The sequence below is a fragment of the Peromyscus californicus genome, unplaced genomic scaffold (genome assembly GCF_007827085.1).
Source record: "Peromyscus californicus insignis strain IS unplaced genomic scaffold, ASM782708v3 Scaffold_5__1_contigs__length_169319896, whole genome shotgun sequence".
Lineage (NCBI taxonomy): Eukaryota > Metazoa > Chordata > Mammalia > Rodentia > Cricetidae > Peromyscus > Peromyscus californicus.
Genome location: NW_026294573.1, coordinates 154,322,678 through 154,338,552, shown reverse-complemented (window position 1 = coordinate 154,338,552; position 15,875 = coordinate 154,322,678). Strand labels below are relative to the sequence as shown.

Sequence of the window (15,875 nt, the reverse complement as noted above, 5' to 3'; positions counted from 1 at the left end):
TTACAAATCGTTGAAGTATGAATTTCGTTTTATTTTTGTAAACTTGATAGCTGACATTCCTTTCCTATTTCAACTATAAAGTCACATATGGGTCTTAATGCATCTTTCCTGCAGTGATTCTTGCTTTTGCTAGTTATAGAACAATAAACATCCGTGTTTATGAGTGCTGATGAGATTTTGAATTCTCCTCTCCTCTCATTGTTCCTGCTGTGAAATGATTGCCTAGTTTAAAGCCACCCAAATAGAGACTGATTGCTATTATGAACTGAGCAGGCTATTCATAGAAATAACCTTCCGTCTCAGCATCCTGGGAAGCAGGGAAAGCTGCATCCTCTACTGTGGAAGTCGGTCTGGCAGTGCCCCACCCTGTCTAAAGCACTGAATGTTTTACTCACTCACTTGTTTGTTATTTAACCACTTAACCCATCAGCCACTCAGCTCTGTCTCCTCTTTCGGATGTAGCTATTTGACATTTCCAGGCAAACACATCTTTTGCTTGGTATTCATTAGTGTCCATCAAGCTGTATTTTTTTTTTATATTAAAAAATAAGAATGTTCTGAGATAGAATGCTAGAACCAGACCCTTCCCCGCCACTTGCTAATGGACAAAGGGCATCAATGGATCTTCCCAGGGCAAACCCTGTGTCTTTCAGAAGCTAAATGATTCTCTGACAAGATAACAAATTGGTTGATTTTTTATTTGAAGGAAGATTTACAGAGAATTTCTTTTCTCAGATGGACAATTCAGAAAATGTTGTGAAAAGATTAAAAAAAAGGAAAGAGATCTGAATGTCACTTTAATATAAATGGATTCCAATCAGAAATGTGGACATGCAGTACCAAGATATCTTTTAAAAAAAATCTCTCCCTTGGCTGACAATATTTGAGATAAGTGTTATTACTCTGGATGGGAAAATAGTTTTAGGCTACCTTTAGAGTCATATGTAGGGCAAGTTAAAAGTGTCACAGAAATGTTTCTGCTTTATGAAATTCAAATCTATATAATAAACGTTTTCACTTCTTTTTGTGCTTAAATAAATAACGAAGTAGATATATTGTGCTTAAATTCACATTCACATTTTTTATTCTTACAAAACAATATTTGAGGCCAAGGCACAAGGGATTATTTTGTTAACTGAGTGCTTAATTTTTTGAATAATTAACTTTGCAGTTCACTCTATGACAGAATGAAGATCATTAGTCTCTGCTCAAATGGATGCAAATTTATGTTTAAGAGTTTTGAGTAAGCATTAGTTTAGCAAGAAAAGAAGACTGTGAAGTGGTGAGGAGATACTTATGTTAGAACCATAAAAACCAGCATCTGCATAGCTTCAGTTCCTTTATGTGTATAACAGGATGGAGATGGTGAGATAATTCACATCATATATCAACTTGACAGGGCCCTGGTACCTTGATACACGGAAAAACATTACTGGTGTGTTTTAGATGAAAAGTACAAGTGTGTTATAAGAGCAAGCAAAGCAGATTGCCTCGCCCAATGCCAGTGGGTCACAGAGCCAGCAGAAGGTCTCCAGAGACTAACTTTTTGAGTTTCAATATTTGTCTTTTCCTGTCTTTACACAGGAAACTGAAAACTAACTTCTTTGAGTCTTGTGCTTGCTGGTTTGGGGGCAGAACTTCTCTGGTTCTCCCTTGCTCTAGAGCTTTATGGTTGCCTTTCCTGGGTATCTGGTTGCTGACTATAAAGACCAGGCCTTTTTAGCCTCTATTATCTCATGAGCCAATTCTTAATAATTTTTTCCATCTATGTGTACATGTTATTGGTTCTGTTCTGGAGAATTGTGACTGATGTGGGTGGCAGTGTCTATGCCCAAGTTTATCAGGATATTCTCCTCTGCCCATCTTCTGAGCACCACAGGAATCAATATGCAACCAGTAATATCACATTGCAATTTTTACAGGGAAATTGCAAATCTCCATCGTACAATATCCCCAAATACCTGTTAACTATTCCAGACCTAATAATCTCCTTTTGGCCCAAAGCTTAGGCCAGACAGTAAAGTAAGTGTACTTCAAATAAGAATCTTGCATTTAGATTTTTATCAATAATACTATTAATTTTTTCCAAATTAAAAATTGAGACAAGGACTAGTTATTCACATAGTTATAATCAACTAAACCCTTAATGTTTTTCAAGTATGGAGACATTTTTATTGCTCAAAGTTAAAGATATTGCTTTAAATTAACTGCAAGTTACAAAAGAATTTGATTCAATGGGAATATTGTGCAATAACATTTACCTTCAAGAGTTATTTTTGATGCCACATGCAAAACTCTGCTCTGTAGTTTTCTAGCTAGGTAGCACTGGTTCACATGAGGTCACCTTAGAGAACTGTGATTCCCACATGGCATCACGCCATTTCCTTTAGCTTTAATCCAATATGTCACCACAGATTCCAGTGTGCCCTTTTAGTGTATGCTTTATTCTTTCTTAATTTTGAGAAAAGATATGAACTGTCCCCCACCCCCAAGAAAGCGAAAGCATTTTGCTAGCTTGGGCGTGGTACACAGCTTGTCGGGAATTCCCAAACTGCATTGCCTACACTGCAGAGAGAGACGTCAGACAGACCGCCAAAAGTTAACTGGAGTTCGACTGTCTTCTCAGCCCAGAGCAGTTGTGGTTAATCAGAGTCCAGTGAAGAGTAACGCACACTGAGCCCACTGAGGCAGCAGTGCTTCCTCCAGAGCTTCATCAGGTGCTGGCCATGTCCACTGTTCCCATGGGTGCTGAAAATGAGTAGGGACTCTTGGGTGTTTATACTTAACCCTCTCCTAGTGATTGTGAAAATTGAGGAGGAGTTCTGGAGAAAGAAGTCCAGTATACTTGGGTTAATTCACTGATTGATTTGATCAATATTTGTTGATTGTTTAATTTGTGGCAACCATTGAGCTGGGTATTGGGGATATCATTCCTAGTTTCATGAAGCATACACTGGGGAAGAGGAGTAGGAGGAGCCTGATGACGTCAGATGATCACATGAATAGCTGCAGAGATATACACCACGGAAGAGCTCTTATAGAGGTGAGTACGACCTTTTGGAAGGTCAGGGAAAGCCTTCCAAAGAAGTAAGGATGTGATGGTACCGAGGAATGGGAAAGGGTTTGTTAGGGCTAAACGAGCGGGAGAGAGTTGTACATGCAGAGAAAACAGCATGGATTCCACTTCAGTCCTTTGAGAAGCTGTTACCACAGTTTATTGCAAAAATTTAAATCTGTTAAAATAAATGCTAAAAAGGAAAGTTAGTTCAGAGGTTAAGCTGCTGATTAAAGAAGAGTGTGTTGGTGGGAAGGAAGAGAAAGGACCACTCAGGAATTCAGTCTTCTGCAATGTAATTTTATCTGAGCTGACCCTGTTACTATAGGAAACTAATTAACCTTTCTGTGCCCTGGTTGCTTTTCTGCAGGGTAAAGATAATAGGGACCCACTAATAGCAATGAAAAGCCTCCTGTAAACATCAACAATTATATAACTAATATAAATACTTGGGTATTATGTTGTAAAATCTAACCCTTAACTCAGAATTTAGCATCTTTTCTCTGCAGAAATAATATTTTAGATTTTATTTTTATCAAGTATTGTTTTGTGTATGAGATAGAGAGAGAGCTTGTGTTTATCTTCATGTACAGCCAAGTTTGTGCTCATTGACAATGTATTCTCTAACATGTACTGTTCATTCAGCAGTACCCTGGATCCCAGATAATCATAAAGATTTCCACAAACAGTAGATGGTTTAACAAAGTCCATGGGCAATGGACACAGAAAGAAAGTAGTGTAGAGTGGGATGAGGTGGGTTGGAAGAGTAGATTATTTTAACTGCCTTTTAAATGACAATTCTGCTTGCCTGTTACAAAATGAGCCTGTGTTTTTATTGTTTCATAAACCCATTGCAATTACCTTAACTATAGCTAAGCAATACAAATTGACTCAGTGGGCACATGATACCATGCCAAGTAGCAAAAAGAAGGCACTCCTAGCTTGTTTTCTTTTATTCTCTCTCTCTCTCTCTCTCTCTCTCTCTCTCTCTCTCTCTCTCTCTCTCTCTCTCTCTCAATTCAAAGATTCACATTTAAATTGGCATCTCTTTGAGAAATATTTCAAGTCATTTTATGCATAGTATTTATAAAACTATTCCTTCAGTGGCAGACAGATTGCCTGTTTCTGTAATTGTCTTTGGTTATCATGTTGTTCTTTCTCTAGCAAAGAAAATCATAATCGGTCTTCTGGAATATTAAAATGTTCACAGAATAAAAATAGTGATTTTTTTTCATGCACATGGGAAATTATTTTTAAAGCCGACATGTCTAGTAAATATGTGGGCTGTTTCCATGATGATAAGGTGACTCACACACGTGACTGCAGTGTTTTTGTGTGTGTGTGTGGGTTTGGGATACAGTCAAATGGCTGCCTGGACATTGGCTAGTAACCATGGATGGTCAATAAGGCAAAATGAACTGCTGGATGGAGTTAATTGTTCATTTCTTATCCAGGTTCCTGGCTAAGATTCTGGTGTGGTTCACTTAACCTTTGGCTTAACTGAAGAGGGAAATAGAAACCCACTCTTTCCCTGCTGTCTGAACACCTCCAATCCATGCTATGTGATTCATGAAGTTCTTACCTGACTGGACTTTCTCTCCTAGTCCTGGTTTGTTCCATGTCCGACACTGTTCCAGTGGGTTCTGCTGGACACTCAGAGTCAGGATTTGTGGTAAAATCTTGGAGGGAATCTTCCTCAGTGATGTTGTCTATGGCAAATAAATTACATTAAACAGAAGAATTCATACCACTCTTGACACAGTTTTATCTGGCAACATAATCTACAGAGATGCTGATTCTCCTCCAGAAAAAAAATTTCCAAGAGGACTCCTCACACAGCAAGGCTAATCTGGAGATTTTGTCAGGCCAATGAAAAGTATACTGAAAATTTGTTTATTACATGATAAAAATTTCAAATGGTCAATGCCTTATAATAATAACACAGCAGAGAATGGGTTGTCAGCACCCAAAAGGCATTGTTGTCTTTGTTGCAGTATTCATGATTCATGACTAAAATTAATGCATGCTAGATTCATTAAAGTGAAAAGGGCAGACATTTTATATCCTTGGCATTAGTTTAGAATTCATACTCTAATTTTTATGAAATAAAATTTCTAAATTTGATTTGAGTATCTGTAGCTTTGGAATTCTTTCTATAGAAATAACACCAAGTAGGATATAATAGCTCGAATTTCAGTTCAGAAATAATTTTTCCATCAGATCTATAAATATAATTTCTAATTAAGATTAAGAGTTGTTATTTCCTCAGAGAATAATCAACTCATTGGTAAATACCTGAATCATAGAGGTTTGAAAGAAAGTAAATAGTTGAATATTAAAAGAAATTATAAAATGTAAAAAGATGAATAAAACCACATTTGAGTGGTTATTCATTATCCACAGTGTCTCATTTATTTTAAGCAGATGTACTGTACTTGAGAAATTGTAAATAAGACCTAATCATCAATATAATTGTACTGCAATGGATCAGGTGGTGAGGGGGAGGGAAGATAGGCTTGAGGGAGATGTAATCAGACTTTTCTTGGTCTGCCAGTTCTCAAAATAATGATTTGGAGACTTATTATTAATTATGAAAGCTTGGTCTTTAGCTTAGGCTTGTTCCCACCTAGCTCTTGTAATTTAAATTAACCTGTTTTTATTAACCTACATTCTGCTATGTGGCCTGTTACCTTTCCTTCATAATGTATGTCTGCCTCCTTCCATGTCTCTCTGGCATCTCCTGTGCACCTAGATTTATCCCAGAGTCCATTTCTTTCCCCGGAAGTCCCACCTATTCTATTCTGCCCAGCTATTGGCCATTCAGTTCTTTATTAAACCAATCAGAAGGTCCTGGCAAAGACACATCTTCACAGTGTACAAAAAGATTATCCCACATCAGGGAGGTAATATAGGGAGATAGCTATAATTGAGGGGCTTTTGAGGGTGTACGGAAATCTAGTGCAATAGAAGCCTACTAAAATTAGGAAAGTAATCCTAAGAAACTGTACAAATAATGGGGGAGATGGAGTCCTAGTTGGGCCATCTTGTCACCAAACGAAGCTTCTAGTACCAGGTCTGTGTTACATCCAATTGAGTTGTCAGCCAAAGAGGTCCCATGGAAATCCCATACAAACCCACACTGTTGCCAAGATAATAGGTTGCTCTCCAAAAACTGACAGCATGGCTCTATTGCTGAAGACAATACCTATACAAGTCATTGAACATGCAGGGATAGAGCTGGTTTTTGTATAGAACCTTCACCCCTACATCCTAGTGTCTTTGGTACAGGAAGGTACCATGCAGGCTGCCAAAAGAGAAATGTAATTACTAACCTAGTCACAAGCCCTTTGGTCTGCATCGCCATTATCCCTGAAAGATATGCTAGTGCAATGGTGGCACAAAGCTTGTAGGGGTAACCAACCAACATCTGCTTTGACTTAAGGCTCACTTCATGAGATGGAATCCATACCCAAAACTTCTTAGGTGACCAAGAACCAGAGACTAGATAGCCCACAGATCTAAGGTAAAACCAATTACTACTGATCTTAAAAATAGTAGTGATAAATGATATTCTGCTATAATCATAGATTAGTGCCTTATCCAGCCATCAGCCATCATCAGAGAAGCTTCTTCCTGCATCCAATGGCAACAAATACAGGCACCTACATGCAGACAATATGGAGAGAAGAGAGAGAGGGGGGAAGGAGAGATATATCTTGGAATACACAGCTCTAAATGGGATATCTGCATCAAATCTCCCTCCCCTCAGAACTCAGGGAACCTTTTGGAAGAGGAGGTAGAAAGAGTATAAGAGCCAGAAGGGATGGAAGACACCAAGAAAACAAAGCTCTCTAATCAGCATGAACAAAGTTCATATCAACTCAGAGAAACTGAAGAAGCAAGCACAGGATCTGCACAGGTCTTTACCAGGTCCTCTCTGTATATATTGCAGCTTTCAGTTAGCATTTTTATGGGACTCTTGAGTATGTGAATGAGTGGCTCTCTGATTCTGGTGCCTTCTCCTGTTTTTTTTTTTCCTTTTGTTGGTTTGCCTTGTCCAACTTTGATGTGATGGCTTTTGTTTTATCTTATTACATTTTACTTTGTCATGTTTTATTATTTCTTAGAAGCCTGTTCTTTTCTAATGAAAGACAGAAAGGGAGTGGATCATATGGTGATATTTTATTTGTGCTGAAATGTGATTTTATTTGTATGTTAATAAAGTTGCCTAGGGATCAGAGCTAATAGCAAGCCATTTAGCAGAAGTCTGGCAGTGGTAGCACATGCCCTTAATCCCGATCACATGACAGGCAGATCTCTGTGTGTTCAAGGATACAGCCAGCATGGAGACACATGCCTTTAATCTCAATACCAACCATAGAGACCTGGAGGTCTGTATAGACAGGCAGTGACAAGGATGTCATGTGGTTGGGTTTACAACTAATGAGAAGGCAGAACAGAAAGTCAATAAAAATACAGACACACAGGAAGTAGGTCTTTTTCAGAGGGGAAGGACGATAGCGACAGCAAGGGGTAAGAAGGCGGTCTTGGTCTTAGCTCTTAGCTGCTCCTCTGATCTCTTGGGCTTTTATCTCTGCATTTGGCTCCGTGTTTCTTATTTAATAAAACCATTCAGAATTACATCTACAGGATTGTGTTGGGAGTGGATGTGGGGAAGAACTGGGAGGAGTAGAGGTAGGGGGAACTGTAATCAGGATATTGCTGTGGGATTATTCTCATTGTTAATAGTAAAGCTGATAGCAGGGCAGAAAGAGATTGAGCAAGATAGCCAGACATAGGGAAAATGCTGGGATAGAAGGGTGGAGTCAGAGCAGTCATGGCAGACAACAACCAGCCTCTGAGCAAGCAGAATGTGTAGAAAATGATGTAACAAGCCACAAGCCACGTGGCAGAATGTAGATTAATAGAAATGGGTAAATTTAAATGTAAGAGCTAGTTGATAATAAGCCTCAGCTATTGGCCAAGTATTTATATTTATACATAAGCCTCTGTGTGGCTTGGGTCCAGGCATTCTAGATAGGAAAACATCCATTTACAGGATATATTATATGAGAAAAGGATGTATTTTCAATAAAAGGTAAAACAAATAAAAAAGTATAAACCTACTTAATATTAGAAATTTAGATGTATAAAATTGATAAATCAGGAGTGATCACATTGTAAAAGTTTTCTTTGTATAAGACCTTTAACATAAAAATTTCAATTTCTTAAAATCTTACAATGAAATAAGCCTTCAGGAATATGTTTCAGGAATAAAAATTGAGTCATTGCCTACTATTTTTAAAAAGTTTGTGGCTAACATAGCTTGAGCTCATGACTTTCCCAGGGGCCTACTTTTATCCTGGATTTATAGTACTTCTCTACAAGATAGAAATCACAGTACTACATATATTCTCATTATGTCTAAATGGACTCCCCCAAGTGTTTACACTATTTAGAGTGCTAAAGAGCACCAGTGTAGTTACAACAGTAAAGTCTATGTAAGGACCATCTTCTAGAAGAAACACTCAAATGTGTTTGAATTCTTCCCTCAAATTGCAGGGCAACATATTCTCTGTCCTGGTACATGCATATGGAGCATTAATTAGTTCATCAGTAGCCAATAGCTTTCATATTGAAAGAACAGCACTTTCAGTGGTCCTGAATTGTGTTTGATAGAAACACAGGAGAAGGATCTGTGCTCCCTCTGTGTCCAATGAAATAATTATTTTTTCTTCATACCTCCAACATCATGGCATATAATTCTAGTTACCTAAAAATGTGGTAGCCTATACTTTCTCATATCCATACACACTGACACAATTACAATTACTGTATATTTCAAAGTAGAGTTCTTAGTCTCCATCAGTGGATTCTAGTGCATTTATGGACCTGGAGACTGAACACACACACAGACAGAGACACACACACACACACACAGACACACACAAACACACACAGACACACACACACAGAGAGAGAGAGAGAGAGAGAGAGAGAGAGAGAGAGAGAGAGAGAGAGAGAGAGAGAGAGGAATGGGCTTCTCAAAATGTCTGGATGAAATAGTGGTTATGGATCATTGTGTTCATATATCCTTGTGGGAACACCTCTTTTAAAAGAAAAACAAAAAACATGTTTAAAATAGAGCATGAAATATGACATTTAAAAGCTGTGAATATTTAGGCCTAGTAGAATCTGTAAAACAGTGTGAATATTATTGACTATTTCTTTCCTAATTAAGGATTTATTTTTATTATGTGTATGTGTCTTTGTGAGAGTATGTCACAAGTGTAAGGGTGCCTATGAAGGCAGGAGAGGGCTTTGGATCCCTTGGAACTAAAATTACAAGTGGTTATGAGTCTTATCTGTGTGCTGGGAATTGAACTTGCATCCTCTGAAAGAGCAGCAAGCATTCTTAACCACTAAGTCATCTCTTTTGCTGCTAACTCTTTCTTACAAAGCCATATAAATATCTACTGTACCACATACATTTATAACACATGTACATCTGCAGTATGGCTTTGTGCTAGTCATAATAACATGATTGTTCTTTTCTTTCACCAAGACCTCTATCAGCAGCACATTTTGAATTACTCGTCAGTGGATTCTAACACCTTGGCATATCTTCCATGGCCATCACCACACCCTTCTTAAGTGACACAGATTCTATGACAATTCTAAGAGATTTAGGAATTAATTAAAGTCTATTTCAACTTGCAGATAGACCATTAGTTATGAAACAAGTACTTAATAGTTTGTTGGTGAAGATGAGAATTCAGTATTGCCTGTTCTTGAACTCTAAGTGGAACAACTTAAACAAAACAAAACAAGACAAGAGGATTAAAACAGAAGGTTACTCATCAACTGTGGTTCAGTGAGAGTGTCTTTTTATCCACATAGCAAGGTACTTATGAGAACAGATGGTCAGAGTTTTTACGTTGTCCTCATGAAAGAGAAATATAAAATATAAGGCAAATCCTGTTCTCAGATCTAGGGCAAGTTTGTCAGCTACACAGTGAGCTGGCCCTCAGTTCACACATGGACAACAGCGTCATATGGATAGTGCAAGTCTTCCTGTTATTTGAACATGACGTCACTATTGCCAGATCTCATTAGTGCAGTTTCTCAAGTTCTGACCCAGAATTCGTGTCCATAGCATATACTGGAACTTGGAATTAAAGTGATGATGTAGTTGCCTTTGACGAATGTGTAAAAATTATTGCTATTGAGTTTACCCTCCACACACCTGTCTCCAGACTGGCAGCATGTCACACTGGGTTTGTGTAATATACTTCCAGTTTGCCTGGGCCTGATACAGCAGTGCATCACAGAGATTGAGCAGATGTGAAACATCTGCCTGTCTTTAAGTCAAGAAGTAAATGATGTGAAGCACATTAACCTTTTGCATTTTGTCAGTAGCACCAACTAGATGCTAGAAGAAGAAGGATTCAAGGGAAACCTACTTTAGAATAAGATTTCAGTGAGAAAATATTCAACTGGTTCTTTTCTTTTGGATGCATATGAAAACAGAAAATTTTAAAAGCTTTCATTGTTGGAAGGCTTTCATAGGGGATGATTTCTTTTAGCTGAATTTCTAATTATAGGATACCAAGTACATTGTAGATTCTGTCTCAAAGTTAAATCTTTCATTGAGAAACCAGAACAGGGTCTGGAGAGATGGCTTAGAAGTTAAGAGTGCTTGCTGCTCTTGCAGAAGACCTAAGTTTTGTTCCTAGCATCCATGTCAGGAGTCTACTAACTTCCTGTCATCCTAGCTGCTGGCTGAGACTCGGCAGTGAAGGGTAAAGATTCTTTATTCTCCCTTGTGCGGTTCTGTTCCGCCATCTTTCTTTCCAGTTTTGTGAGTCCACTTTTTAAAAGCATCTTTCCCAAGAACTTTCTTTTTTTTGGTTGTGTCAGAGCTACTGCAGGCTCTGCTGACTCCTTTTCCACAGCCACAACACCCCTTGGAGCCTCTTAGACTCTATAGAGCTCCTCAGCAGGAGCTGCTGACTGCTGCCATGTTTGTTTTCTCTGAAGTTTTCATATTTCTATTAGATGCATGAATGATACTTTTACTCAGTGAATGGTCATTTAGGATTACTGTAATGATAAGAAATGCATAATTAGTGTTGTCTTATGGCAGCCATGATTGTGGTTTTTACTTACCATGTGGCTAATTCATAGATGCTCAACTGCATCAATTCTTAGAATAATTTCTCACTATTCTTAAAATTGTATTATATATCTGTGATTTGTCAAATGACAGGAAAGAAGATGGCAAACACGACAACAATGTAACTTATCCTAAAGTATTATTCTCAAGAGGAGAAAGAGCCATGTCTGATAGTCATATACGCACAAGCAAAATACAAAATTTAGAGGAGGTTACCTTGAAAACCCAAAGGCTCCAGCTTTGGTAAGAATACTGGAAATCAGCCCATTTAGAGAATGTTTAAAGAAATGTAGTTAAAATCTAAGGTACCTTAGTGAGTGAAGTGTCCGCTGCTCAAGTGTGAGGACCTGAGTTTATATCTCCAGCATTCAACTGAAAGCTAGGCATGAAGTTTGTGTTTGTCGTCAAAGATCTAGGGTGCTGTGGGGCTGGAGCAGCAACCACAACTTCTAGTACACACACACACACACACACACACACACACACACACACACACATACACACACACACATACACACACACACACACACACACACACACACACACACACACACACACACAAGTGCAGCACACGTGTCCCCCAATATGGAGATGTGTGTGTGTGAATCACTCATATATATGAATGATCTTAGAGTCATTGCAAATTCATTGAGGAGTTTTTATAAAGAGATAAGTATAGACTCAACTCTTATGGAGGCAAAATATGGATCTTTCCATGGATTTACAAAGCATTCTAGCAACTATTCTGTTGCTTTGGGAGGCAATGTGCCTCCTGGGATGGAGATACTCAGGAGGAATTTAGACACTAGGCTATAGAAAGTAACGTGAGGCAGAGTTCTTATATCCCTGCTTAAACTTAAAGTGATATAAAGACTTGAAGGGATATTTGAGGTTTTTTCTAAACTATGGAATATATTGTCTCAAGTATAAAAAGGAACAAATCCAGCATAAAGAGTGTGACTCTATCTAAGGCGGCTCTGGTAATGTAAGGATCATGGGGTCTTGTCTCAATGCAACACTTGGTTTTAAGGGCCTTTTTCTTGAAATTAATTCATCTAGAAAACACATTCTATGAGCAGATATTAAGGAATTTCGTGCGTTACTAGCACCAGGTATTGAACAAAGAGCTCTAATCCTTACATCATGAATTCTCTGGCTGATGCTGGGTAAGTAATTTTTTCTGTAGCAGTTTCTTCATCCATAAAATGAGAAATATTTTTGTCTTGGGGATTTCTGTGAGGATTAGATAAAGACTCCATTTGAGAAAAATTCAATATAAACACAAAGTGTTCCTTCAGTCAGACTGGATAATTGCCTTTAAAAAAAGTTTATATTAACTTTTTCAGGTCTGCTCAGCAGTTTTATATGTGGATCATACACGAGCTTCCATTTACTTAATACTGCCTCAGACTCAGGCAAACATAATGTAATTTCTTATGAGTCAGCTGCATTCCTTAGCAGAAAAAATACAAAAAAGCAATTTAATTGAATTGCAAGCATATTTAAATCATGCAAAGCATAAAAAATAGTGTGTAAAAGAAAAGTCATCATCTCTATGTTGGTTAGACTCTCTTAATTTATGAGATTAGTAGTAACAGTCATTATAAAGCAGAGTGTGATCTTCTCTTGGATATTTCTAACAGGGTGTATTTTCTAAGCATAATTTCTCCTTGTTTGGTTCTCTCTTTTCAGTGAAGCAGCTTTTTCTGCATCCCATGCAGGAATGCTCACTGATGGTGCACATGGCTGGAGACTTGACCTAAAGAGTGTGGCCTGTTCCCAGTCGGTTGGTGATACATGTGATGGTGTGAAGGGATCTGTGTTATCTAAAACTGAGAGGGTTCATACTGTAATTTGGACTTGGAGATAAGTACCTGGAAATTAAAGACGTGCAGAGTGAACAGGCAGAGGAAACTGCTGACTGGAAATAAGGCCAGGTTCGCCATGAGTGAGAGGCAAAGGTTCAGTTAGCACTTAGTCCTGCCCCTCTACTCCCATGGGTCTCCTTAGCTCCAGTTACTCATAAGTTTCCTATGGTGACCTCCCGTCCCTGAGATGCCCTGTGTCACTGAAAATCAGAAGAATCATTCCTATTTGTTTTTTGCTATTTTCAGAAATTTCACATGCCAAGTTTATTGTTTCTCAATTAATTTGTCTATCATTGTAGCTGATATCATTTTGAAAGCATACTTGAGTTCTGTAAATGGAATTGTTTACTATATAACACTGGATTTTGCTTGGATGAAGCAGAGAAATGCTGGAATAGTTTGAATAAAAGATTCATAATTAAACATACTCACATATTACTGTTTCATTGATGAATATAGCTAATAGCTGTAGAGGTGGACACACTACTAAAATAAGCCACAAAGACCTTCCTGGGTTCCAGTCAAACTGATTGGTCTTACATAGAGAAGCTTTTCAGACTAGTGAATTTTAGTACAGTCTGTTTATTTTAATACTACCCACAGGGAAAATTAAATCATATGTGTTAATTATTACTGCCAAGACTGAAGACTGATTTCTTTCTTTCCTTAACAGTTTTTTCCTTTTATTGAAAATAGATTCATTTCTCACATAATATATCCTGATTATGGTTTCCCTTCCCTCTACTCCTCCCAGTTTGATTTTATCTTATTTTATTATTATCCATTAGAGGCCTGTTTGTCTTCTGAGAGACAGAAAGGGAGTGGATCTGGATTGGGGAGGAGGTGGCAAAAACCTGGGAAGCATGTAGGGAGGTGAAACCATAATCAGGATATATTATGTGAGAAAAAAACAACAACGATTTTCAATAAAAGGAAAAAACAAAACAAAAACAAAATAAATGTATTTCACACAAAAACAAAACAAAGCAGCAGTCGGGGAGGCATGATTAGCAGAGAGGAAGAGAAGAATAAGGAAGGGGCTGACTGAAACATTGCCAGACTCAGAGCTTTGCCCGTATCAGTTTTCCCTTGTATGACTAACACTGAGCACCTGCTAAGTGTTTGTTTAGAGCTCCCTGTATTATCTTTTGTACAAAATGGGGCAAGAGCTCAGAATTTTGTTTCAGTTATTAAAAAAAAAAAGAAAGGAAGGAAACACTTGAGCATTAAAAACTTAGCATTGGCTTTTGTTTTTTTCTTATAATTTCACATTTTGAGTTTATGTTGTGTGTGGGCACACACATACGAGCACACATTGCTCTTTCTCTGTGTTTTATTTTTCTTTTTTGTTTGTTCATTTTGTTTTTTTTCTTTTTTATTTGTTTTTTCCTATTTGCCTGTTGGCATGGGGTTGGAAGGGTGGGAAGGAGGATTTGGGAGTAGATGAGAGAGGGGAAAACACAGTCAGAATATATTATATGCAAATACGTTTATTTTCAGTGAAAAATAAAATTTAAAAGAGTAAATAAGAATAACACTTTCCTCCCACTGCCAACTGCCTGCTGCACACCCACAAGCCTCTCTCAAGCCTGGCTGTGAACCCTCCTGCTTTCCAGCCGCGTTTGCAGAGTAAGTTGCAATTTCTTCTCCTATCCCATCTCCTAGAGTCCCCGGCCTCCCGTGGTCATCTCTACACCCACAAACCTAACTTCAGATCCCTCAACTTATTCCTGAGCCAATTGTGACTGGGGAGTAGCTCCTTTTTTCTTCCATCCTCCTCTCTACCCACTGCCAGTTCTACACCCACAAGCCTTACTCCAGACCTATGGTTTGGGAGCCATCTTTGCCTGGTCAAATTAAATACCAACAGCTCACCCACCAGATTTATCTGCCCTAGCTCCAGCCATATAGCTCCTTCACTGGTCCAATCTAAGGCAGGACAGATTCTCTTGCCAGATGTACAACCAAAGAAAGATAGCCTAAGCCAAATCATAAAAATGAAAGCAAAGTGAATGAAGATAATATGTTTTTCCATCAAACCCACTAGCTCTATAGAGCTGTTCTTTAACAAGAATTATCTACATGAATTCAAGAGAACAGAATTTAAAAGAACAATAATAATTTTTATCAAAGGAATTTAAAGGGCACATGAGCAAACACTTCATTGAACTCCAAGATGCTGACAATAAATGCTTCAATTATCTCCAAGAAAGTAAAAATATGGCCTGAATGAAATGACTAAGCTAATTTAGGATTTGAAGACTGAAATCAATGACAAAGAAACATTGAAGAGAACACATTTGAAAGGAAAATGGATTTAAAGAAAACTGACTACCTCTATTAGGAAACACAAAGGGAAGCTTGCAAGTAGAATGAACCAAGCATGAGACAGAATATCAGGCTATCAACGGATAAACAGAAGATCTAGACCAAATAAGCAAGGAATATGAAAATTTCAAAAAGCACAAGAGAGAAATATGCAGTAAAAGTGGGACACCATCAAAAGAACAAATCTTCAAATTATATGTATAGATGAGGGGAAGGATCCAAGACAATAGCATAGACCATTGAAGAACAACTCCCCTAAATAAAGAAAGATATATTCATACACATACAGAACACTAAGTAGACAAGACCAGAAAAGAAACTCCCCAAAGGCTTAAAGCAGTTAAAACACTAAATATTCAAAACAAAGAAAAATATTGAAAGCTGCAAGAGAAAAAACAAGTCACATACAAGGGAAAATCCATCAGACTGACACCTGATTTCTCAGTGG

General features: G+C 37.9%; 1 protein-coding gene across 1 annotated transcript in view; it reads right to left on the bottom strand.

Annotated features, from left to right (window-relative positions):
- Cngb3 (cyclic nucleotide gated channel subunit beta 3) overlaps window positions 1-15,875 on the bottom strand; it is a 170,418-nt gene that overhangs the window by 141,224 nt on the left and 13,319 nt on the right. The window contains exon 3 of the mRNA XM_052717246.1: window positions 4,638-4,764. Coding sequence (XP_052573206.1) covers window positions 4,638-4,764 — 127 coding nt within the window. The remainder of the gene's footprint in view (window positions 1-4,637; window positions 4,765-15,875) is intronic.